The 26,415-nt window shown below is 38.4% G+C and overlaps 1 protein-coding gene across 6 annotated transcripts in view; it reads left to right on the top strand.

The window, feature by feature from the left end:
- rgs19 (regulator of G protein signaling 19) overlaps positions 1–26,415 on the top strand; it is a 72,687-nt gene that overhangs the window by 37,064 nt on the left and 9,208 nt on the right. For 2 of the 6 annotated variants that reach the window (XM_061924949.1, XM_061924959.1), the window contains exons 2-5: positions 2,508–2,618; positions 19,016–19,188; positions 19,366–19,461; positions 24,852–25,086. In XM_061924949.1, coding sequence (XP_061780933.1) covers positions 2,604–2,618; positions 19,016–19,188; positions 19,366–19,461; positions 24,852–25,086 — 519 coding nt within the window. In that variant the 5' untranslated portion in view covers positions 2,508–2,603. Of the gene's footprint in view, positions 1–2,507; positions 2,619–10,593; positions 10,722–19,015; positions 19,189–19,365; positions 19,462–24,851; positions 25,087–26,415 lie in introns of those variants that run through there. The other 4 variants (XM_061924969.1, XM_061924977.1, XM_061924942.1 and 1 more) reach the window with 4 other exon arrangements.

Raw genomic sequence — 26,415 nt, 5'->3', positions numbered from 1 at the left:
TTGTTTTTCTTTCCTTGTAAACAAAACAAAATCACACTGTATATGTGTTGTCTGTCTAATTATAAATAATGCAGACGAGGCGTGTTGGCTGAGTTCTTGACGTTTACTTTCACAGCGTGCTCATAACCTCATTCTTAGCTGCCGGGTGGCGACATGCAACAACACTTTTCGGGGCTACCGCGCATGCTCGTCACTCCCGTTGCATGCTGGGTAGTGTAGTTGTTATATTCCCTAGCTCAGGGGTCGGCAACCTTTACCAGTCAAAGAGCCATTTTGACCAGTTTCACAAATTAAATATAACAATGGGAGCCACAAAAAAAAATTGAAATTTAAAACGAAATAACACTGCATAGGTATTTTTTTTGCTTTGAGCTATGTATAAACAAGGGGACTCAGACACGCTGCCCATACCTTACTATGGAATTTGAATGCTGGTGCGGCATGCGGGTTTTATATGAATGGCGCTTGTCAGCGTCATGCGTGCCGTGATGGTGCAGCATATAGCACCCACTACAACCAGCGTGCATGATCAATCACACGTTATAAGGGGCTTCTACTTGCTCACGTGGGTGACAGCAATGCATACTTGGTCAACAACCACACAGGTTACACTGACGGTAGCGGAAAAAAAACAAAAAACTTTAACACTCTTACTAATAATGCGCTACACTGTGAACCCACACCAAACAAGAATGACAAACACATTTCGGGAGAACATCTGCACCGTAACACAACATAAACACAACAGGACGAATACCCAGAGTCCCATGCAGCCCTAACTCTTCCGGGCTACATTATACACCCATCGCTACCAAACCCCGCCCACCTCAACGACGCACAGAGGGATGGGGGGTTGATGTGTGAGGGAGCAGGGTTGGGGGCGGGGTTTGGTGGTAGCAGGGGTGTATAATGTAGCCCGGAAGAGTCAGGGCTGCATGGGATTCTGGGTATTTGTTCTGTTGTGTTTATGTTGTGTTAAGGTGCAGATGTTCTCCCGAAATGTGTTTGTCATTCTTGTTTGGTTTTGGTTCAAAGTGTGGCGCATTATTAGTAAGAGTGTTAAAGTTGTTTTATATGGTCACCGTCAGTGTAACATGTGTGGCTGTTGACCAAGTATGCTTGCTGTCACGTACTTGTGCAAGCGGAAGACGCATACTGCATAACAAAGGGTTGGGCTGACACGCTGTTAATACATCATGTAGAGGCCGCCAAATGCCATACCAACCATGGCACGCCCTTATTATAACTGTAAGGGTGAAAATCGGAGAATGTTAATCCCGAGAGTTTCCCGCGAGAGGCACTGAAATCCGGAAGTCTCCCGGGAAAATCGGGGGGTCGGCAAGTAAGCTGCCGAGCCGCATCAGAGTGATCAAAGAGCCGCATGCGGCTCCGGAGCCGCGGGTTGCCGACCCCTGCCCTAGCTCATAACATCACATCTTTCCCCCTATAAAGAAATGATGTTAACTCAATAAAGTGTATTTCTTTTTTTTAGTTTTAACTGTTCATTTTTTAGCATTGTAACCACATTTGCAAACAACTTTTCTCTTCATAGAATTTTCTTTCAATAAAGAAATAAAGTGCAAAAATGTCAAAGCATCATAACAAACAGTTACCGTATTTTTCGGACTATAAGTCGCAGTTTTTTTCATAGTTTGGCCGGGCTCCAGTGCGACTTATATATGTTTTTTTCCTTCTTTAGTATGCATTTTCGGCAGGTGCGACTTATACTCCGGTGCGACTTATACTCCGAAAAATACGGTATGTCAAATAGCAGCAAAAGTGCACTTTTTGGAGAGCTGTATTATTTTCAGTTTTGTGCCCAAGGGACTGATTTTATTTAACATTATATTATTATTTATACACCTATAGTGATCACAGAGACAGGTTGTTTTTGTGTTACTGTATATTTTTGTTTTTCTGAAAAATCCCACTTAATATACTTTGGGTAACAGTCAATATTTATTTATTTTATTTTTTTTTTTTAGGGGAGTAACAGTCAATATTTATTTATTTATTAGATTTTATTTTTTTCTTATATAAAAAAAGGGAGCTATTGTTAAACCAAATATTGTGTGGTTTTTTTTCCACATACAACAACCTATCTGCACTCGATAAAAGAATCGATAAGGAATCTGTTCGATAGGAGGATTCGATAATAGGCTCAAACTCGATAATTTCTTATCAAACATCATCCCTAGTCGACAGGTGATGCCACAAACACTTCCTGTTGGTTTTACACTGAAATGTTGAACTTCCTGTTTGTGTTTTATTTTAGCAGACTTTATTATGTGGATTATTGTCCGCACACTTACAATGACTTTTCTCTCCCTCTCTCTTTGTGTGTGTATGCGTGTTTGTGTACTGTTGTCGTGCCAATTAATTTGCTTTTATTTTCTTCTCATTACTGTATTAATTTTTTGCTGCATTGCACGAATGCATGCTTGCACACGCTGGTTTGCATGTGTGTGTGTGTGTGTGTGTGTGTGTGTGTGTGTGTAATTATAAAGAAGAGGTCCGAGACCAAAAGGGGGATGACATGCATGTGTCCAGCCTACTAACATCGCTGACGACTCGCTCGCTAACCGACCGTCCGCCATCACGACATGACGGACATACTGGTAAAAAAAATTTAATTTCTCTTCCTGTTAGCATTTGTGTCACTGTCTCAATAAATATATATTTTTGTTGATCGCACAAACTGCATTACTACGGTTCTGTAGTCAGCGTGGCCGCTTGTTGCTAGGCAGGGTTGATGGGGGAAAGTCACACTGATGAGGAAATTAATGTGCAACCTCTAAGCCTTAAAATAAAATAGATGTTGCTCAACCTTCTGTTTGCTTGAGATTTGGAATCCGTTTCTCTCATAGAAAATAATGGGAAAAAGAAATAATCCGTTCCTGGGTCAAACTTTGTGCAGCTTTATAAAGTGTACAGTAGAGCTATGCAATGTGGCTGAAAACTTTATCACCGTGTAAGTGTTTTACTGTCTATCAATAATTATTATGAGTGCTCTATATCGCTTTATCGTTAATTATTATAAGTGTTTTATATCTGCCTATCGTTAATTATTATAAGTGTTTTATATCGCTCTATCGATAATTATTATAAGTGTTTTATATCGCTCTATCGTTAATTATTGTAAGTGTTTTATATCGCTCTATTGATAATTATTTTAAGTGTTTTATATCGCTCTATCGATAAATATAAGTGTTTTATATCACTCTATCGATAATTATTTTAAGTGTTTTATATCGCTCTATCGATAAATATAAGTGTTTTATATCGCTCTATCGATATATGTAAGTGTTTTATAGCGCTCTATAATTAATTATTATAAGTGTTTTATATCACTCTATCGATAATTATAAGTGTTTTATATCTGTCTATCGACAATTATTATAAGTGTTTTATATCGCTCTATCGTTATTATAAGTGTTTTATATTGCTCTATCGTTAATTCTTATAAGTGTTTTATATCGCTCTATCGATAAATATAAGTGTTTTCTATCGCTCTATCGATAAATATAAGTGTTTTATATCGCTCTATCGTTAATTATTATAAGTGTTTTATATTGCTCTATCGTTAATTATTATAAGTGTTTTATATTGCTCTATCGTTAATTATTATAAGTGTTTTATATCGCTCTATCGTTAATTATTTTAAGTGTTTTATATCGCTATATCGATAATTATTATAAGTGTTTTATATCGCTCTATCGTTAATTATTATAAGTGTTTTATATCGCTCTATCGTTAATTATTATAAGTGTTTTATATTGCTCTATCGTTAATTATTATAAGTGTTTTATATTGCTCTATCGTTAATTATTTTAAGTGTTTTATATCGCTATATCGATAATTATTATAAGTGTTTTATATCCCTCTATCGTTAATTATTATAAGTGTTTTATATTGCTCTATCGTTAATTATTATAAGTGTTTTATATTGCTCTATCGTTAATTATTATAAGTGTTTTATATCGCTCTATCGATAGATGTGTTTTATATCGTTCTATCGATAAATGTGTTTTATATCGCTTTATTGTTAATTATTATAAGTGTTGTATATCACTTTATCGTTAATTATTAAGTGTTTTTATCACTCTATCGATAAATATAAGTGATTTATATCGCTCTATCGATAAATGTAAGTGTTTTATATCGCTCTATTGTTAATTATTATAAGTGTTTTATATCGCTCTATCGTTAATTATTTTAAGTGTCTTATATCGCTCTATCGATAAATATAAGTGTTTTATATCGCTCTATCGATATATGTAAGTGTTTTATAGCGCTCTATCGTTAATTATTATAAGTGTTTTATATCACTCTATCGATAATTATAAGTGTTTTATATCTGTCTATCGACAATTATTATAAGTGTTTTATATCGCTCTATCGTTATTATAAGTGTTTTATATTGCTCTATCGTTAATTCTTATGTGTTTTATATCGCTCTATCGATAAATATAAGTGTTTTATATCGCTCTATCGATAAATATAAGTGTTTTATATCGCTCTATCGTTAATTATTATAAGTGTTTTATATTGCTCTATCGTTAATTATTATAAGTGTTTTATATCGCTCTATCGATAAATATAAGTGTTTTATATCGCTATATCGATAATTATTATAAGTGTTTTATATCGCTCTATCGTTAATTATTACAAGTGTTTTATATCGCTCTATCGATAAATGTGTTTAATATCGCTCTATCGATAAATATAAGTGTTTCATATCGCTCTATCGATAAATGTGTTTCATATCGCTCTATCGATAAATGTGTTTTATATCGCTCTATTGTTAATTATTATAAGTGTTGTATATCACTTTATCGTTAATTATTAAGTGTTTTTTATCACTCTATCGATAAATATAAGTGTTTTATATCGCTCTATTGTTAATTATTATAAGTGTTTTATATCGCTCTATCGATAATTATAATGTGTTTTGTATCGCTCTATCATTAATTATATCGCTCCATCGATAATTATTATGAGTGCTTTATATTACTCTATCGTTAATTATTATACGTGTTTTATATCGCTCTATCGTTAATTATTATAAGTGTTTTATATCGCTCTATCGATAAATATAAGTGTTTTATATCGCTATATCGATAATTATTATAAGTGTTTTATATCGCTCTATCGTTAATTATTATAAGTGTTTTATATTGCTCTATCGTTAATATAAGTGTTTTATATCGCTCTATCGTTAATTATTATAAGTGTTTTATATCGCTCTATCGTTAATTATTATAAGTGTTTTATATCGCTCTATCGATAATTATTGTACGTGTTTTATATCGCTCTATCGTTAATTATAAGTGTTTTATATATCTCTATCGTTTATTATTATAAGTGTTTCATAACGCTCTATAGTTAATATAAGTGTTTTATATTGCTCTATCGTTAATTATTATAAGTGTTTTATATCGCTCTATCGACAATTATTATAAGTGTTTTATATCGCTCTATCTAATTATTATAAGTATTTTATATCGCTCTATATAGTTATTATGTGTTTTATATCGCCCTATCGATAATAATTGGTATTTTTATTGACCTATGGACAATAAAGACCTGGGAAAATATATATTAAATGTAATTATTTCAATTTAAAATGTAACCATCCTCTGATTATAATCCCCTGAGCTGTCAAGGTAGAAAGGAAAGGAAATGTCAACACAACCATGGAATGTCAACTAAATTCTTAAATCACATTGAACACTTAACAATAAAACGAAGGTGCAAAAATAAGGAATATGTAAGCTTAATAAAGTGTAACAAAATAGTGCAAAGTGTGAAAATGTAAACACAGAGAAACTCTTTCCTGCAGGTTTAATGCCAGGAAGTTGTGGTTATGCTCTACATTGGTCTGACTACGTTCCGTTTAAAAAAATCCAAAAAACCGCCATACTGTCGAGGTACATTTTTCCAGTTTTATCAACAATTTATTCGCTCTCTGCAGCTTCTCATTTCAGTTTCTCTTCTCACTCCATGCAAAGAATTAACCGCAAGACTACCCGGAAGGGAATATAGTTGATGCTGTTACCTGATTGGCTTTCATATCACAGTTATTGTTCCCAAAACTATCACGCTTGTCATTATTATCACGGTGTTGTTAAATGCACTCAAAAAGTACTTATACACACACTTATAACCAAGTTTTATTTAAACAACTGAATACAATACATAGACCATACCTGGGCAAATTAAGGCCCGGGGGCCACATGCGGCCCGTTAAGCTTTTCAATCTGGCCCGCAGGACATTCCCCCCCAAAAAGTTCCCGATATTTAAGATCGATTTGTACTCTTCGTGTTCATATTTCGCTGTGTTTGTTGCATTTTTGTTGTGTTTCGCTTGATTGTAAAATATGTGGATGACGTTGATATGTTGTCAATATTCAGTGTTTTATCCTTCATAGTTAATGTTGTAAATCCCACATTATTTTCATGTACATTCTGGGTGTCTCATTCAGTAAAAAAAAATAAAAATTCTATATCGTTTTTTTAAGGCGGTCTGTCATAACGTTTTAGCATTCAATCAGACATTATTGTGAGGTTTTGTATTAGTGTTCCTAAAATTCAGATATATTTTTTTAGATCTTTAAGATGGAAAGTGTAGCTGCCATTATGATGTGTAGTGATGTTTTCAAATTACCGTAGAGTATTGAACTATACAAAGTATTTCAATGTTTGGAATCTGCGCTTTTGCATGATCTGTTGTCAATATTCAGTGTTTTATCGTTCATAGTTAATATTGAAAATCCTGCATTCTTTATTTCCATGTACCGTATTTTTCGGAGTATAAGTCGCACCGGAGTATAAGTCGCACCTGCCGAAAATGCATAATAAAGAAGGAAAAAAACATATATAAATCGCACTGGAGCCCGGCCAAACTATGAAAAAAACCTGCGACTTATAGTCCGAAAAATACGGTACATTCTGCGTATCTCATTCAGAAAAAAAGGGGAAAATACCATTCTGTTTTTTTGAAGCAGTCTATCATAAAGTTTTTAGCATTCAATCAGACATTATTGTGAGGTTTTGTATTAGTGTTCCTAAAAATAGATATACCGGCCCCCAGACGTATTTTTGTCTCTAAATTTGGCGGGGTTGGAGGGGGGGGGGGTGTATATTGTAGAGTTAGTGCTGCAAGGGGTTCTGGGTATTTGTTCTGTTGTGTTTATGTTGTGTTACGGTGCGGATGTTCTCCCGAAATGTGTTTTGTCATTCTTGTTTGGTGTGGGTTCACAGTGTGGTGCAACAGTGTTAAAGTTGTTGCCGTGCCAGCAATCTGAGGGTTACTGGTTCAATCCCCACCTTCTACCATCCTAGTCACGTCCATTGTGTCCTTGAGCAAGACACTTCACCCTTGCTCCTGATGGGTCCTGGTTAGCGCCGTGCATGGCCGCTCCCGCCATCAGTGTGTGAATGTGGAAATAGTGTTAAAGCGCTTTGAGTTCCTTAAAAAGGTAGAAAAGAGCTATACAAGTACAACCCATTAACCATTTATCAAAATCAGCTCCCAGTCTGTGGAACGCTCTCCCTGACCACCTGAGGGCACCACAGACTGTGGATGCTTTAAAAAAAAAAGGCTTAAAAACCCTTCTTTAAAAAAAAAGAAAAAAAAAAGCCTTTTTTCTTTTTCTTTTTTTTTTTAGATATATGCATACTAGTTCTAGCTATTTGGCTGTTCTAGTTTTTATTTTTATTTATTTTTTATTAGCTTTTTATTTTTATTTTCTTAATACACTGTAGCACTTTGAGGTTGTTTACTCAATGTAAAGTGCTTTTTACAAATAAAATCTATTATTATTATTATTATTATTATTATTATTAAAATGTAATGTTAGCATGTAGCTCGCATTACTATACTTGTGTTAAGGTAACATGTTAAAATGTAATGTTAGCATTAGGGATATCCGATATTCCGATATTGTCCAACACTTTAATTACCGATACCGATATATACAGTCGTGGAATTAACACATTATTATGCCTAATTTGGACAACCAGGTATGGTGAAGATAGTCCTTTTTTTTTTTAATTAATAAAATAAGATAAATAATTAAAAAACATTTTCTTGAATAAAAAAGAAAGTAAAACAATATAAAAACAGTTACATAGAAACTAGTAATTAATGAAAATGGGTAAAATTAACTGTTAAAGGTTAGTACTATTAGTGGACCAGCAGCACGAACAATCATGTGTGCTTACGGACTGTATCCCTTGCAGACTGTATTGATATATATTGATATATAATGTAGGAACCAGAATATTAATAACAGAAAGAAACAACCCTTTTGTGTGAATGAGTGTGAATGGGGGAGGGAGGTTTTTTGGGTTGGTGCACTAATTGTAAGTGTATCTTGTGTTTTTTATGTTGATTTAATTAAAAAAAAACGATACCGATAATTTAAAAAAAACGATATCGATATTTTCCCATATTACATTTTAAAGCATTTATCGACATCTCCAGTACTGTAGTACACATTGCGAAGCCAGTGTTGCAAATTGTGCTTGGTGTTTAAATGTAATGTTAGCAAGTAACTGGCATTACTGTAATCATTTTGTTGACGTTAACATGTTAAAGGGGAACATTATTACAATTTCAGAAGGGTTAAAACCATTAAAAATCAGTTCCCTGTGGCTTATTTTATTTTTCGAAGTTTTTTTCAAAATTTTACCCATCACGCAATATCCCTAAAAAAAAAGCTTCAAAGTGCCTGATTTTAACCATCGTTATATACACCCGTCCATTTTTCTGTGACGTCACACAGTGATGCCAACACAAACAAACATGGCGCATAGAACAGCAAGCTATAGCGACATTAGCTCAGATTCAGACTCGGATTTCAGCGGCTTAAGCGATTCAACAGATTACGCATGTATTGAAACGGATGGTTGTAGTGTGGAGGCAGGTAGCGAAAACGAAATTGAAGAAGAAACTGAAGCTATTGAGCCATATCGGTTTGAACCGTATGCAAGCGAAACCGACGAAAACGACACGACAGCCAGCGACACGGGAGAAAGCGAGGACGAATTCGGCGATCGCCTTCTAACCAACGATTGGTATGTGTTTGTTTGGCATTAAAGGAAACTAACAACTATGAACTAGGTTTACAGCATATGAAATACATTTGGCAACAACATGCACTTTGAGAGTGCAGACAGCCCAATTTTCATCAATTAATATATTCTGTAGACATACCCTCATCCGCTCTCTTTTCCTGAAAGCTGATCTGTCCAGTTTTGGAGTTGATGTCAGCAGGCCAGGGAAGCTAGGGTCGATATTCTTCTCTTGATCATCTTCGGTGGCATAAGGGACGGTGTGAGCCAAGACATCCAGGGGGTTTAGCTCGCTCGTCTGCGGGAACAAACTGCCGCCATTGCTTGCCGTGCTACCGAGGTCCTTTGTCCCTGAATTGCTCACACACTCCGGCAGATTCAATGGGGGTCTGGCGGCAGATTCCTTTGACTTTCTCGTTGGAAATGCATCTGCTTTGAGTGTCGCATGATATCCACACATTCTTGCCATCTCTGTCGTATCATAGCTTTCGTCGGTAAAGTGTGCGGAACTAACGTCCAATTTCTTGCCACTTTCGCATCTTTGGGCCACTGGTGCAACTTGAATCCGTCCCTGTTCGTGTTGTTACACCCTCCGACAACACACCGACGAGGCATGATGTCTCCAAGGTACGGAAAACAGTCGCAAAAACGGAAAATAACAGAGCTGATTTGACTCGGTGTTTGAGAAAATGGCGGATTGCTTCCCGATGTGACGTCACATGTTGCTCCGAGAGCGAATAATAGAAAGGCGTTTAATTCGCCAAAATTCTCCCATTTAGAGTTCGGAAATCGGTTAAAAAAATACATGGTCTTTTTTCTGCAACATCAAGGTATATATTGACGCTTACATAGGTCTGGTGATAATGTTCCCCTTTAACATACCAGGCACGTTCTCAGTTGGTTTTCAAACATTATCTCCTCTGAGCGCGTTTGTCGTGTCTGCTTCAAACTAGCACATGAGAGAGATCGAACCCTTCTGATTAAAAGTTGATCAAAGAGTTTTAATTACTGCTCCGGTTTGGATTTTATGTGCCGTCAAAGTCGGTCCCGTCCATCGCTGCTTGCAGCTTTAATTTTAAATTGCCTTTCAAATGTCTATTCTTGGTGTTGGCTTTTATCAAATAAAATTCCCCCCAAAAATGCGACTTATACTCCAGTGCGACTTATATATGCATTTGTCCTTCTTTATTATGCATTTTCGGCCGGTGCGACTTATACTCCGCAAAATACGGTAGTTGTGATTTCCCTCTCTGCATGAAAGTTTAAAAGTAGCATATATTAATGCAGTTTGAAGAAGAATGTTTTAAAGTAGACACGTAGAATCATCATACTGCCATATCGCCCAGCCCTAGTCCCACCTCCCAAGGACGGAAAGAATGTTAAGTTTTTTGTCCGGTAGCCAGCACACTGTGTCGGGGAATCGACGCCAAGTCTGATTCATCAAGTTTCACAGCGAAACTAAGAAGTGTCACAATCAACCCCCCCCCTCTTTTACTTCCTGTCTGCCAATGAGCGCCTCTCTTCCTCCTAACCCAAAGGAAGGCATGTTGACTGATGGAGTCTTTGTAGCTCGGAGACAACGGCGAAGGGGAGCTGCGCCGTGGTTTTGCCTCCAGCGTCCACATTGACTCGTCTTCTCTGCGGTGAGCGCTCATGTTTCCAATGCCGTTCTTCAAAGTCGGGACTTTGGTCTTAAGGCTAGGTCGGTTTTGTCGCAAGACCCTGGTCTTCCCCTTGTTAGCTAACGTTTACGCAACAGATGACGTTCTAAAAATGTTGCCGTGCGTCTTAATTCTTCATATTTGTCCACTTTCTCTGGTGAGAGTTTCTTATTGCTTGTGTTCATGCTTTAAAAGTAGAGATGTCCGATAATGGCTTTTTTGCCGATATTGTCCAACTCTTAATTACCGATACCAACCGATACCGATATATACAGTCGTGGAATTAACACATTATTATGCCTAATTTTGTTGGATGCATTAAACAAGGTTTTCCAAAATAAATCAACTCAAGTTATGGGAAAAAAAGTGCCAACATGGCACTGCCATATTTAGGGCCCGCATGGCCCATTGCATAAGGACTCCCAAAGGGAGTCCTTATGCAATGGGACATAAGGACCTATTGAATTTGTAAGGTTTTATTCTTTATTCTTTATTCTTCCGCCGCCACATTAAACTGTAATTTGACCCACTTAACATGCTTCAAAACTCACCATATTTGACCCACACATCAGGACCTGCGAAAATGGCCTTTTTAAAAAAAAACAAACCGAACCACAAAACTCAAAATTGCGCTCTAGCGCCCCCTAGGAAAAAAAAAACTAGACTGCCTGTAACTCCCACTAGGAAGGTCGGAGAGACATGAAACAAAAACCTCTGTGTAGGTCTGACTTAGACCTACATTTCATAATAGTACATTGTCGGGCTAAAATCAACAGGAAGTTGGCAATTCCCCCTTCAAGACAAAAAAGTACTAAAAACAGTAACTTTTGCCTCTTTGAGCTGTAATTTGACCCCCTTAACACGCTTCAAAACTCACCAAACTGAACGCACACATCAGGACTGTCAAAAATTGTGATCTTATAAAAAACCTAACCCCAATTCTCAAAATTGCACTCTAGCGCAATTTTTGAATAAAACGCAGAAAAAACTGCTCTTCGGAAGAAAAAAATGACAAAACTGCCTGTAACTCCCACTGGGAAGGTCGGAGAGACATGAAACAAAAACCTCTATGTAGGTCTAACTTAGACCTACATTTCGTAAATTGACAACCCCCAGCAAAAATCAACAGGAAGTTTGCTATTCCCCCTTCAAAACAACATTTTTGTAAAAACCGGTCACCTTTCTTCAAACATTATCTCCTCTGAGCGCGTTTGTTGTTTCGGCTTCAAACTAACACAGGAGAGAGATTGAACCCTTCTGATTAAAAGTTGGCGAAAGAGTTTTGATACCTGCTCCGGTTTTGATTTTATGACCCTTCAAAGAACCTCTGCGCTGATGCTGCTGTTTTTTCAAGATGGCTGCTTAAAAGCAGGCAGCACCAGCGTGCCCACACAATGCAGACAAGTCAGGTACACTAGACAAAAGTATTGGGACAATTCGGACTAAAAGTAGACAAAAGTATTGGGACACTTATGACTACCACTGGACAAAAGTATTGGGACACTTGGGACTACAACTTGACAAAAGTATTGGGACATTTATGACTACCACTGGACAAAAGTATTGGGACACTTATGACCAAAACTGGACAAAAGTATTGGGACACTTACACTGCACAAAAGTATTGGGACACTTAGGAATACCACTGGACAAAAGTATTTGGACACTTAGGACTAAAACTGGACAAAAGTATTGGGACACTTGGGACGAAAACTGGACAAAAGCATTGGGACACTTAGGACTAGCACCTGCCAAATACGCGGGCCCGACCAACGCTGCTTGCAGCTTTAATTATTATTGAAGTCACAAAGTGCATTATTTTTTTAACATGCCTCAAAACAGCAGCTTGGAATTATGGACATGTTCTCCCTGAGAGAGCATGAGGAGGTTGAGGTGGGCGGTGTTGAGGTGTGTGTGTGTGTTTCCTATGCTTCACTGATAGTGTTTTAGTCTTTCATCTGTTTTAATGTCTATAAACTTGTATTTTAAATATTCGTTCGTACTGCAGCATTTTAACATTTATTTAAAGCAAAAGTGCGTGACAAATAAAATATATTATTTTTTTATTATATTTGACGAGCGTTGTGGCATAGGGATGTCCCCGATCCAGGTTTTTGCACTTCCGATCCGATACCGATATTGTTTTTGCATTTCCGATCCGATACTGATACTGGCCTATCCGAGCATGTATTAAAGTTTAAAGTTATTTAGCCTACTTAGTTGTCAGAATCATGTTGAAAAGGGTTTTAGTACTCTTGATAACAACTAGCCAGCTGAATTAGGGGAGTGTGAATAATACACAATGGTTGGTAACAAGAAACTGACCTGTTTATTCAAGGATAAACACAAAATAGACAAAATTATACATGACAAACAGAAATGGCATCATTGAAACTAGGGACAAATCAAGGCACGGAGAGGAAACACGAATATAGCATAAAGCTTGTTGCTTACTGTACACCATGAGAAAGCTAAGTTCCCGCCTCGATCCTAGGGTCCACTGGTCTTTTAACCAGCTCGGCCTCATCAGTTCCAGGTGTGAAGATTGCCAGCGAGTGATTGCAGCTGGTGGCTGCTGCAGGGCGGGGACGCACGCGGCGCGTCCCTGGATGTGCGCACCCGTGGGCGTGTCCCGAGGTGCGCACAGACGGATGAGCGGCGTTGGCAGGAGCCTGAGCCGTAACACTATAGTGATGCATGCTTGGTTATGCTTTAAATTCACATCCAACAATTGCGACAACGACTTTTTACTGTCAACTGAGTTTCGTTTTTGAACGATTTCTGCTGGTGGTGTGCCTCCCGGATTTTTTCAACGCAAAAAATGTGCCTTGGCTCAAAAAAGTTTGGAAAAACACTGGTCTACATAACATGTAATGGTGGTTCTTTGGTCAAAATGTTGCATAGATGATGTTTTACACATCATCTGACAGTCGCTTCAGGATGCACCGTTTTGTAGGCGGGTCTTATTTACGTGGCTCACCTTCGACAGCGTCTTCTCCCCGTCATCTTTGTTGTAGCGGTGTAGCGTGCAAGGACGGGAGTGGATAGAGGTGTAAAAAGATGGCGCTAACTGTTTAATGACATTCAGACTTTACTTCAATCAACAACAGAGCAGCAACAACAAGGCCGTAAATGTGTCCCGTGAAAAACCGTCCGGCCGGAACTCTCTAATAACTAAAGTTCCTTGGGTGAATAATGTAAACTCACTACACCGGTATGTTTTAGCGCTTTCATGGCGAGTTTACTGACGGATATAAGTAAGAACTTTACACTACTTTATATTAGAAATGGCAACGGCGGAGGATGGATGTCCCATAACAAGAAGATACAGAAAAAGAAGAAGCTTATTGACTACAAAGATGAAAACGCGCAAATTTTCTGAATTTATGCAGATCCCAAATACAGATCAGCAGGTACCAGAAGGTAAGAACAGTTGCTTTTGCATAACATTGCGAAACAAAACGCCAGATAATATGTCTTACCTTATACACACACCATAATAATACTCTTATGTTGAAGCACAGTACAATCCATCAAGCGGTGCAACTTCATAGCTTACCAAAGTCGTACTAAAACATTTTGACAGATTTTTGAGCGCCGTATGTAGTGTTCTATATTCTCAATTTAAAGTTTTGGTGTTGTTTACTGGCGTCATCTTGCAGTCTACACGTATCTCTTATGTGTGACTGCCATCTACTGGTCACCCTTATCATTACACCCTGTACCAAATAAAATAGCTTCGAGGTGGGTAAGCACAACCAGAATTATTCCGTACATTAGACACACCGGGTTACAAGGCGCACTGTCGAGTTTTGAGAAAATGAAAGGATTTTAAGTGCGCCTTATAGTCCGAAAAAAATAGCTACATACCGTATTTTTCGGATTATAAGTCGAAAATGCATAATAAAGAAGGAAAAAAACATATAAGTCGCACTGGAGTATAAGTCGCATTTTTTGGGGAGATTTATTTGATAAAAGCCAACACCAAGAATAGACATTTGAAAGGCAATTTAAAATAAATAAAGAATAGTGAACAACAGGCTGAAAAAGTGTACGTTATATGAGGCATAAATAACCAACTGAGAACGTGCCTGGTATGTTAACGTAACATATTATGGTAAGAGTCATTCAAATAGCTATAACATATAGAACATGCTATACGTTTACCAAACAATCTGTCACTCCTAAATAGGGATGTCCGACAATGGCTTTTTGCCGATATTATTGTCCAACTCTTATTTATTTATCATTTAATTACCGATACCGATATCAACCGATACCGATATATACAGTCGTGGAATTAACACATTATTATGCCTAATTTGGACAACCAGGTATGGTGAAGATAAGGTCCTTTTTTTTAAAATTAATAAAATAAGATAAATATTAAAAACATTTTCTTGAAATAAAAAAGAAAGTAAAACAATATAAAAACAGTTACATAGAAACTAGTAATTAATGAAAATGAGTAAAATTACCGGTAAGTGTTAAAGGTTAGTACTATTAGTGGACCAGCAGCACGCACAATCATGTGTGCTTACGGACTGTATCCCTTGCAGACTGTATTGATATATATTGATATATAATGTAGGAACCAGAATATTAATAAGAGAAAGAAACAACCCTTTTGTGTGAATGAGTGTAAATGGGGGAGGGAGGTTTTTTGGGTTGGTGCACTAATTGCAAGTGTATCTTGTGTTTTTTATGTTGATTTAATTAAAAAAAATATTTAAAAAAACGATACCGATGGTAAAAAGAACGATACCAATAATTTCCGATATTACATTTTAAAGCATTTATCGGCCGATATTATCGGAAATCTCTACTCCTAATCACTAAATCCGATGAAATCTTATACGTCTAGTCTCTTACGTGAATGAGCTAAATAATATTATTTGATATTTTACGGTAATGTGTTAATAATTTCACACATAAGTCGCTCCTGAGTATAAGTCGCTCCCCGGCCAAACTATGAAAAAAAACTGCGACTTATAGTCAATCAATCAATCAATCAATGTTTATTTATATAGCCCTAAACCTAAATCACAAGTGTCTCAAAGGGCTACACAAGCCACAACGACATCCTCGGTACAGAGCCCACATAAGGGCAAGGAAAAACTCACCCCAGTGGGACGTCGATGTGAATGACTATGAGAAACCTTGGAGAGGACCGCATATGTGGGTAACCCTCCCCCCCCCCCCTCTCTAGGGGAGACCAAATGCAATGGATGTCGAGTGGGTCTGACATAATATTGTGAGAGTCCAGTCCATAGTGGATCCAACATAATAGTGAGAGTCCAGTCCATAGTGGATCTAACATAATAGTGAGAGTCCAGTCCATAGTGGATCTAACATAATAGTGAGAGTCCAGTCCATAGTGGATCTAACATAATAGTGTGAGAGTCCAGTCCATAGTGGATCTAACATAATAGTGAGAGTCCAGTTCATAGTGGATCTAACATAATAGTGAGAGTCCAGTCCATAGTGGATCCAACATAATAGTGAGAGTCCAGTGCATAGTGAGTTTGACATAATATTGTGAGAGTCCAGTCCATAGTGGATCTAACATAATAGTGGGATAGTCCAGTCCATAGTGGATCTAACATAATAGTGAGAGTCTAGTCCATAGTGGATCCAACATAATAGTGAGAGTCCAGTCCATAGTGGATCCAACATAATAGTAAGAGTCCAGTCCATAGTGGGGTCAGCAGGAAACCATCCCGAGCGGAGACGGGTCAGCAGCGCAGAGATGTTCCCAACCGATGCACAGGCGAGCGGTCCACCCCGGGTCTCGACTCTGGACAGCCAGCACTTCATCCATGGCCACCGGACCTGTGTCTCCCCCTCCACAAGGGATAGGGGGGAGCAGAGGAGAAAAGAAAAGAAACGGCAGATCAACTGGTCTAAAAAAGGGGGTCTATTTAAAGGCTAGAGTATACAAATGAGTTTTAAGATGGGACTTAAATGCTTCTACTGAGGTAGCATCTCTAACTGGGCATTCCAAAGTACTGGAGCCCGAATAGAAAACGCTCTATAGCCCGCAGACTTTTTTTGGGCTCTGGGAATCACTAATAAGCCAGAGTTCTTTGAAAGCAGATTTCTTGCCGGGACATATGGTACAATACAATCGACAAGATAGGACGGAGCTAGACCGTGTGGTATTTTATACGTAAGTAGTAAAACCTTAAAGTCACATCTTAAGTGCACAGGAAGCCAGTGCAGGTGAGCTAGTATAGGTGTAATATGATCAAACTTTCTTGTTCTTGTCAAAAGTCTAGCAGCCGCATTTTGTAGTCCGAAAAATACGGTACATACATACATGTGTTCCTTATCAGCATAGCTGTTCAAAAGTCTGTAAGAGTTTAAAATGGATGGGTTTGGACTAGAGAGTTGGGATAAGGTTGGGGCTGAGACTGGGTTTTGGGTTAGGGTTCAGGTAATGCTAGTATTGAGGATATGTTTTGTTACGTCCTGGGCATGACGTTAAAGTGCGTCCGGCAGTGGAGGCTCCTCTATGGCAGGGGTGCTCACACTTTTTCTGCAGGCGAGCTACTTTTCAATTGATCAAGTCGTGGGGATCTACCTCATTCATATATATAATTTATATTTACTTATTTATGAAATATATGTTTTTGTTAACAAGTTAAAGGTGTTTAATGATAATGCAAGCATGTTTAACACATATAGTTAATATTGTTAATAAATTAAAGGTGTTTAATGATAATACAAGTATGTTTAATACATATAGTTAATATTGTTAACAAGTAAAAGGTGTTTAAAGATAATGCAAGCATGTTTAACACATATAGTTAATATTGTTAAAAAATCAAAGGTGTTTAATGATAATACAAGCATAGTTAATATTGTTAACAAGTTAAAGGTGTTTAATGATAATACAAGCATGTTTAACACATAGTTAATATTGTTAAAAAAATTAAAGGTGTTTAATGATAATACAAGAATGTTTAATACATATAGTTAATATTGTTAATAAGTTAAAGGTGTTTAAAGATAATACAAGCATGTTTAACACATATAGTTAATATTGTTAATAAGTTAAAGGTGTTTAAAGATAATACAAGCATGTTTAACACATAGTTAATATTGTTAATAAGTTAAAGGTGTTTAAAGATAATACAAGCATGTTTAACACATATAGATACCTTTCTTTCATGAAGACAAGAATATAAGTTGGTGTATTACCTGATTCTGATGACTTGCATTGATAGGAATCAGACAGTGGTGCTGATAAGGTCCGCCTTTTTCGAATGGAGGAGAAAAAAAGTCCTCCTTTCTGTCCAATACCACATGAAAGTGGTTGGTTTTTGGCATCTTATTTGTCCAGCTTCCGTACTCCTTTGTATACACTTTACAAGAAATACATTGTCGGCAAACTCCGTAGCTTGCTAGCTTGTGCACGCCAGCTTTCTGAGACTCTTATTTTGTTAGCGCAACTGTGCAACTGTGCAGTCGGTCTTTGGAGTTTTGACGACAGGTACGGCGCCAGAGTCTGTTGAAATAAAGTGTTTCTCGCCTTCCAGTCGGTAATTTTAATGAGCTGGCAGCAGCCAGCGTCTTCTCAGAAGACCCTCGGGTGCCGTGAATGTCAATCAAGTGACGAAAGTGACGTCATAGTGAAGATTTATGATCGCTAATTTTTAGGACTATTTTTTTAATTCCTGGCTGGTGATCGACTGACACACCCTCCGAGATCGACCGGTAGCTCGCGCTCGACGTAATGAGCACCCCTGCTCTATGGGGTCTTGGGGCACTAGGAGGTTAACCCCTTTACTACTGTTGCCCCAGGTGGCCTAGTTACCTGACTGCCCCCTAGCCAGGGATACGGTGAAGACCTCAACGGCGACGGTAGTTTTAAGAACTACCACAACGGCTGCGATGGCAGAAGAAGGCTGCGGCAGAAAAGGGTCCCCAGTCGTCTTGGACTCCATGCCACTGGACCCTGACCCGATTCTGTCAAGGACCGTGTGGTGACTGTCTGTGCACCAGTCTCACCACGTAAAACTAAGTCACGCACAGGCATCCCCATCGTTCGAGTGACCGCCGATAATATGTTTTGTTTAAGGTTATAAAATCTCTACATTTTTTTTTGATCCATCCAATTTTGGGTACTGGTGGGAGCCGACAGGTGCCGTTATGTAACCTGAATGAAATTGGTATTTGTGACGGGGTTGTGGGTTAGGTTCTCAGGCTGTAGAGTGTGCATTCAAGGTGAATGAAAAGAGAACAAAGTTGACCTTGCCCTCGTGTGTCTGCAGTACACTGGTCCCATCCCGGCTGAGCGAGGGGAGGGCGAGCTGGCCATGGTTGTGGGTCGCGGCGAGGCCTCGCCGCTGAGCGGGCCGCCGGAGCGAGGCTTGATCACCACCCAGAACTCCCAGCGACCGAGTGCCTGCTGCTTCTGCTGGTGCTGCTGCTGCAGCTGCTCGTGGTACGACTCGATACCTCCTCACTTTGACTTCTCTATTCAACTCCTCTTTTGTCGCGTTATTGACTTTTAAGACTTCTCACACCCTGCTCTTCACTGTTGTCATAACATCCTGGTGTGTGTGTGTGTGCGCGCGTGTGTGTGTGTTGTTCCTGTCTGAAAGCCGTTTTATCATGTCAGTCTCACCGTCAGGAATGAAGACGAGAGGAGGCGGCGTAGGAGGAAGAGGAAATCGCAAGACACCAAGATGGAAACCATACCAAACTGTGAAGCTTGGTGAGTCTGCGCCCGCCACATGCCAGCGTAGCAGGTCAGCGTCCGTAGAAAGGTTTTAGGGCCAAAAAACGCGCAAAAAAGCCTACCTTATTTTTCAGAGTATAAGTCACACCGGCCGAAAATGCATAATAAAGAAGGAAAAAAACATATAAGTCGCACTGGAGTATAAGTCGCATTTTTGGGGGAAATGTATTTGATAAAACCCAACACCAAGAATAGACATTTGAAAGGCAATTTAAAATGAAAGCTGCAAGCAGCGATGGACGGGACCGACTTAGACGGCACATAAAATCCAAACCGGAGCAGTAATTAAAACTCTTTGAACAACTTTTAATCAGAAGGGTTCAATCTCTCTCATGTGCTAGTTTGAAGCCGACACGACAAACGCGCTCAGAGGAGTTAATGTTTGAAAAAAAGGTGACCGGTTTTTACAAAACTTTTGTTTTGAAGGGGGATTGCAAACTTCCTGTTGATTTTTGCTGGGGGTTGTCAATATATGAAATTAAGTTCTAAGTGAGACCTACATAGAGGTTTCTGTTTCATGTCTCTAAGACATTCCTACTGGAAGTTACAGGCAGTTTTGTCTGAGTTTTCTTCCTAGGAGCAGTTGTGTCTGGGTTTTCTTCCGAGGGGGCGCTAGAGCGCAATTTAGAGTTTTGGGGTTGGTTTTTTTTATTAGATCGCAATTTTTGCCAGTCCTGATGTGTGTGTCCAGTTTGAGTTTTGAAGCTGGCGAAGTTGGTAGAGTGGCCGTGCCAGCAATCGGAGGGTTGCTGGTTACTGGGGTTCAATCCCCACTTTCTACCATCCTAGTCACGTCTGTTGTGTCCTTGGGCAAGACACTTCACCCCTTGCTCCTGATGGCTGCTGGTTAGCGCCTTGCATGGCAGCTCCCGCCATCAGTGTGTGAATGTGTGTGTGAATGGGTAAATGTGGAAATACTGTCAAAGCGCTTTGAGTACCTTGAAGGTAGAAAAGCGCTATACAAGTATAACCCATTTATCATTTATCATAAGCATGTTAAGGGGGTCAAATTACAGCTCAAAGAGGCAAAAGTGACTGTTTTTACAAAACTTTTGTTTTGAAGGGGGAATTGCCAACTTCCTGTTGATTTTTGCTGAAGGATGTCAACGTATGAAATCTAGGTCCAAGTCAGACCTACATAGAGGTTTTTGTTTCAGGTCTCTACGACATTTCTACCAGAAGTTACAAGCAGTTTTATAGCGCTTTTCTAAGTACCCAAAGTTGCTTTACATGTAGAACCCATCAATCATTCACACCTGGTGGTGGTAAGCTACTTTCATAGCCACAGCTGCCCTGGGGTAGACTGACGGAAGCGTGGCTGCAATTTGCGCCAACGGCCCCTCCGACCACCACCTATCATTCAATTCACTGGTGTGAGTGGCACCGGGGGCAAAGGGTGAAGTGTCCCGCCCAAGGACACAACGGCAGAGATTTTTTGTATGGTAAGAGGCGGGGAGCGAACCTGCAACCCTCAGGTTTCTGGCACGGTTGCTCTACCCACTACGCCATGCCGCCCAGTTGTGTCTGTGTTTTCTTCCTAGGGGGCGCTAAAGCGCAATTTAGAGTTATGGGGTTGGGTTTTTTTATTAGATCGCAATTTTTGCCAGTCCTGATGTGTGTGTCCAGTTTGAGTTTTGAAGCATGTTATGGGAGTCAAATTACAGCTCAAAGAGGCAAAAGTGACTGTTTTTACAAAACTTTTGTTTTGAAGGGGGAATTGCCAACTTCCTGTTGATTTTTGCTGAAGGATGTCAATGTATGAAATCTAGGTCTAGAGGTTTTTGTTTCATGCCTCTACGACATTTCTACCAGAAGTTACAAACCGTTTTGTCTGTGTTTTTTCCTAGGGGGCGCTAGAGCGCAATTTTGAGTTTTGGGTTTTTTTTTTTTTTAAATGATGGCAATTTTCGCCAGTCCTGATGTGTGTGTCAAATATGGTGAGTTTTGAAGCATGTTAAGGGGGTCAAATTACAGCTCAAAGAGGCAAAAGTGACAGTTTTTACAAAACTTTTGTTTTGAAGGGGGAATTTCCAACTTCCTGTTGATTTTTGCTGAAGGATGTCAATGTATGAAATCTAGGTCTAGAGGTTTTTGTTTCATATCTCTACGACATTTCTACCAGAAGTTACAAGCAGTTTTGTCTGTGTTTTTTCCTAGGTGGCGCTAGAGCGCAATTTTGAGTTTTGGGATTTGATTTTTTTTATTAAATGGCAATTTTCACCAGTCCTGATGTGTGTGTCAAATATGGTGAGTTTTGAAGCATGTTAAGGGGGTCAAATTACAGCTCAAAGAGGCGGCGGAATAATAATAATAATAATAAAACGCACAAAATACAATAGGGTCCTCTGTCCCGAAGGGACATTGCGGTCCCTAATAAATAAAGAATAGTGAACAACAGGCTGAATAAGTGTACGTTATATGAGGCATAAATAACCAACTGAGAACGTGCCTGGTATGTTAACGTAACATATTATGGTAAGAGTCATTCAAATAACTATAACATATAGAACATGCTATACGTTTACCAAACAATCTCTCACTCCTAATCAATAAATCCCATGAAATCTTATACGTCTAGTCTCTTACGTGAATGAGCTAAATAATATTATTTGATATTTTACGGTAATTTGTTAATAATTTCACACATAAGTCGCTCCTGAGTATAAGTCGCACCCCCGGCCAAACTATGTAAAAAACCTGCGATTTATAGTACGAAAAATAGGGTAATGAAATCAGGTATTTGCGTGTTCTACATTTTCACCATGGAGACACTCATTTACTGTACATACATGCATACATTTTTGTGATGTTTTAAAAACATGCAGCAGACATGCACCACTTTTTATGGGCATTTTAGAAGCAGCGCATCTGCAACAGAACCCGCTTTTTGTCACTATCGGGGCTGTATAGCTTGGTTGGTAGAGCGGCCGTGCCAGCAACTTGAGGGTTCCAGGTTCAATCCCCGCTTGTGCCATCCTAGTCACTGCCGTTGTGTCCTTGGGCATTTTACATATTACAGCTCAAAGAGGCAAAAGTGACTGTTTTTACAAAACTTTTGTTTTGAAGGGGGAATTGCCAACTTACTGTTGATTTTTGCTGAAGGATGTCAATGTATGAAATCTAGGTCTAAGTCAGACCTACATAGAGGTTTTTGTTTCATGTCTCTACGACATTGCTACCGGAAGTTACAAGCAGTTTTGTCTGTGTTTTTCCTAAAAGGCAATTTTCGCTCCCAGTGCCACCCACACTGGTTTAAATGTAACTTAGATATTGGGTTTCTGAATGTAAACGCGCTTTGAGCCACTAGAGAAAAGCGCTATTTCAATATAATTCACTTCACTTCACTAACCGCGAGCGTGTGCTGGAATGTTCCAGTTGCAAGAAAATGCATGTTGCAAGAAACGAATGTCGTTACCACTCGCACCACAGCTAACGTTACCCATGCCGCTACCTCTCTGCTCAGCGAGGGCGTATACGTACAGTATGTATACGTACAGTATGTGACGAATGTGAGAAGGAGAGACAAGAAAGAGTGAGAAAAGCATGTAGTGTAATGCAACTGCGTGAGAACCTATACTCAAATATCACGATAGTTATTTTCTAAATCGCACAGAGACAAACCCGCGATATATCGAGTATATTCATATATATCCCCAAACCCTATGCTGAATAGACAATATGTCTTAATATTTTTATATTTGACTGCACAGCAGACATATAAAATAAAGATGCAAAACAGGGGCCGCAGAACAGTTTTAGTTAGGGATGATGTTTGATAAGAAATTATCGAGTTCGGGCCTATTATCGAATCCTCTTATCGAACCGATTCCTTATTGATTCTCTTATCGAATCCAGATAGGTTGTTGTATATGGCAAAAAACACAATATTTGGTTTAACAAAAGCTCACTTTTATTTTATAAGAAAAAAATAAAATAAATTAATAAATATTGACTGTTACCCCCCTAAAAAAAAATATATATATATATATATATATATATATATATATATATGAGACTGTTGTTACCCAAAGTATATTAATTTTCCAGAAAAACAAATATATACAGTAACACAAAAACAACCTGTCTCTGTGACCACTATAGGTGTATAAATAATAATATAGCGTTAAATAAAATCAGTCCCATGGGCACAAAACTGAAAATAACACAGCTCTCCAAAAAGTGCACTTCTGCTGCTATTGGAACATACTAACTACACACACAGGCAGACAGCTAGCAAACAATCCAAGACGTCTAATAAAGTTCCAAAGCAGATTTATCCATTTAGGCTCTTTATTGTTGTTGATCTTGCTTTGTCTTTTCCTATCTTTACCTTTGTCTTGCACTGGACTGTTATTATTTTTTTATTTTTTTAAACTGAAATACACATAATGACAAATGTATAAGCTATGTGATCCAATTAACATACTGAAATGTAATACACAATATGTAAATATTACAGTACTATCATCAAAAAATACTTCTGAGTGTTGGAACTATTTCGATGGTGGAAATACACGACTTGCAGCCATTTTAAGTCCTCAAAACATCCATTGAAACAGTGCACAAAAATCGTTTTTCAATAAACATCTTAGTATCAAACTTAACCACTTTCCACCTTAATATTAAGTTACATAATCAAGTTAAACCGTTTACTTACAGACTTATCTTTACCAAGGCTTGTAGGAGCTAACACAACTTGTCTACTTCTCAATTGTCTCATGAACTGAACCGGAAGTGCCCAAACTAATGACGCGTATTATTTTCATATCGCCACAAGGTGTCAGTAAGAGTCTACAATCGAATGAGCATAACATTGCCCATTTGGGATTCGTTCCCAGGGATTCGAATAAAGACCAACTCTTTTTCTTTACTATCGTGGTCTCAATAACGGGTACCGGTTCTCAAAAAGGGATTCCAGTCCGAGGACTCGGTTCTTTTCTTATCGAACAACCGGGAAAATTGGGTTCGAGCATCATCCCTAGTTTTAGTCTTGATAAATCACACTGCGCATGCTAAATAACTATATTAGCTTCTCCTCTCAGTATTGTGGGACTTTTGATGATCAGCATATATTCTGCTGATTTGTCATGAAGACAAACACACTTAATAGATTGCGCTCCTTATTTTGCTCACTTTAGTTTAGACTTTTGCACGGGCTATCAAGTTTGCACAGAAACCTCTAACTCTAAGGATTTATTGAACTATTTAACTTCCACCAACCACCGTCCCTAACATGAACCAGGTAGTAGTCTGTACCCAACATATAACTATAACTATATACGTTTCTGTGGAGATGTTTGTGACTTGTCTACTGGAGCTATTGGGCTAGCGATGAGCTTGTAACGGAGTCTTCCCGCCCCGGCCAGCACCAAGCCCTCCTCGGAAGAGATGCGCCTCTGGTCTCAGTCCTTCGACAAGCTGATGAGGAACCCGGCGGGTCGCAACGTTTTCCGTGAGTTCCTGCGCACCGAGTACAGCGAGGAGAACATGCTGTTCTGGCTGGCGTGTGAAGACCTGAAGCAGGAGATGAACAAGAGTCGCGTGGAGGAGAAGGTGCGCTCCATCTATGAGGACTACATCTCCATACTGTCGCCCAAAGAGGTAGGAGAAGCAACCCGACTGTCCCTGTGTGTCATGAGCTGAAATTGTTACATTTAATAGTCTGACACGTCCATCAAGTCTTGTCTCTCAACTTTCCTTGTGGACTTTGCATGTTCTTCACATGCTTTTGTGGGTTCAGTCGTCAATATTTGCATCACACATTTGTGGCAGATTCATTGAAGACCATTTTGCCATGAACAAGACTCAAACAGGGTGTCCAAACTTTTTTCACTATTTATATATATATATATATATATATATATATATATATGTATATAGATGTGTGTATATATATATATATATATATACATCTATATATATATATATATATATATATATATATATATATATATATATAGATGTGTGTATATATATATATGTATATATAAAATCTCCTGACGATTGAGGGTACCCCCCCTCATGAAACAGGCCTGTAGAGATGAAATAGTCTTGTGATTTTTTCCCCACACATACATATATATGTATATATATATATATATATATATATATATGTATATATATATATATATATATATTATATATATATATATATATAGATTTATATATATATATATACACATCTATATATATATATATATATATATTATATATATATACAGTGGGGCAAAAAAGTATTTAGTCAGCCACCAATTGTGCAAGTTCTCCCACTTAAAATGATGGCAGTGGTCTGTAATTTTCATAATAGGTACACTTCAACTGTAAGAGACAGAATGTGGAAAAAAATTCCAAGAATTCACATTGTAGGATTTTTAAAGAATTTATTTGTAAATTATGGTGGAAAATAAGTATTTGGTCAATAGCAAAAATTCAACTCAATACTTTGTAATATAACCTTTGTTGGCAATAACAGAGGTCAAACGATTACTATAGGTCTTTACTAGGTTTGCACACACAGTAGCTGGTATTTTGGCCCATTTCTCCATGCAGATCTTCTCGAGAGCAGTGATGTTTTGGGGCTGTCGCCGAGCAACACGGACTTTCAACTCCCTCCACAGATTTTCTATGGGGTTGAGGTCTGGAGACTGGCTAGGCCACTCCAGGACTTTCAAACGCTTCTTACGGAGCCACTCTTTTGTTGCCCGGGCGGTGTGTTTGGGATCATTGTCATGCTGGAAGACCCAGCCACGTTTCATCTTCAAAGCTCTCACTGATGGAAGGAGGTTTTGGCTCAAAATCTCACGATACATGGCCCCATTCATTCTTTCCTTAACACGGATCAGTCGGCCTGTCCCCTTAGCAGAAAAACAGCCCCAAAGCATGATGTTTCCACCCCCATGCTTCACAGTAGGTATGGTGTTCTTGGGATGC

This window comes from Nerophis lumbriciformis, linkage group LG01 (assembly GCF_033978685.3).
Source record: "Nerophis lumbriciformis linkage group LG01, RoL_Nlum_v2.1, whole genome shotgun sequence".
Lineage (NCBI taxonomy): Eukaryota > Metazoa > Chordata > Actinopteri > Syngnathiformes > Syngnathidae > Nerophis > Nerophis lumbriciformis.
This window is presented reverse-complemented; position numbering and strand designations above follow the sequence as displayed.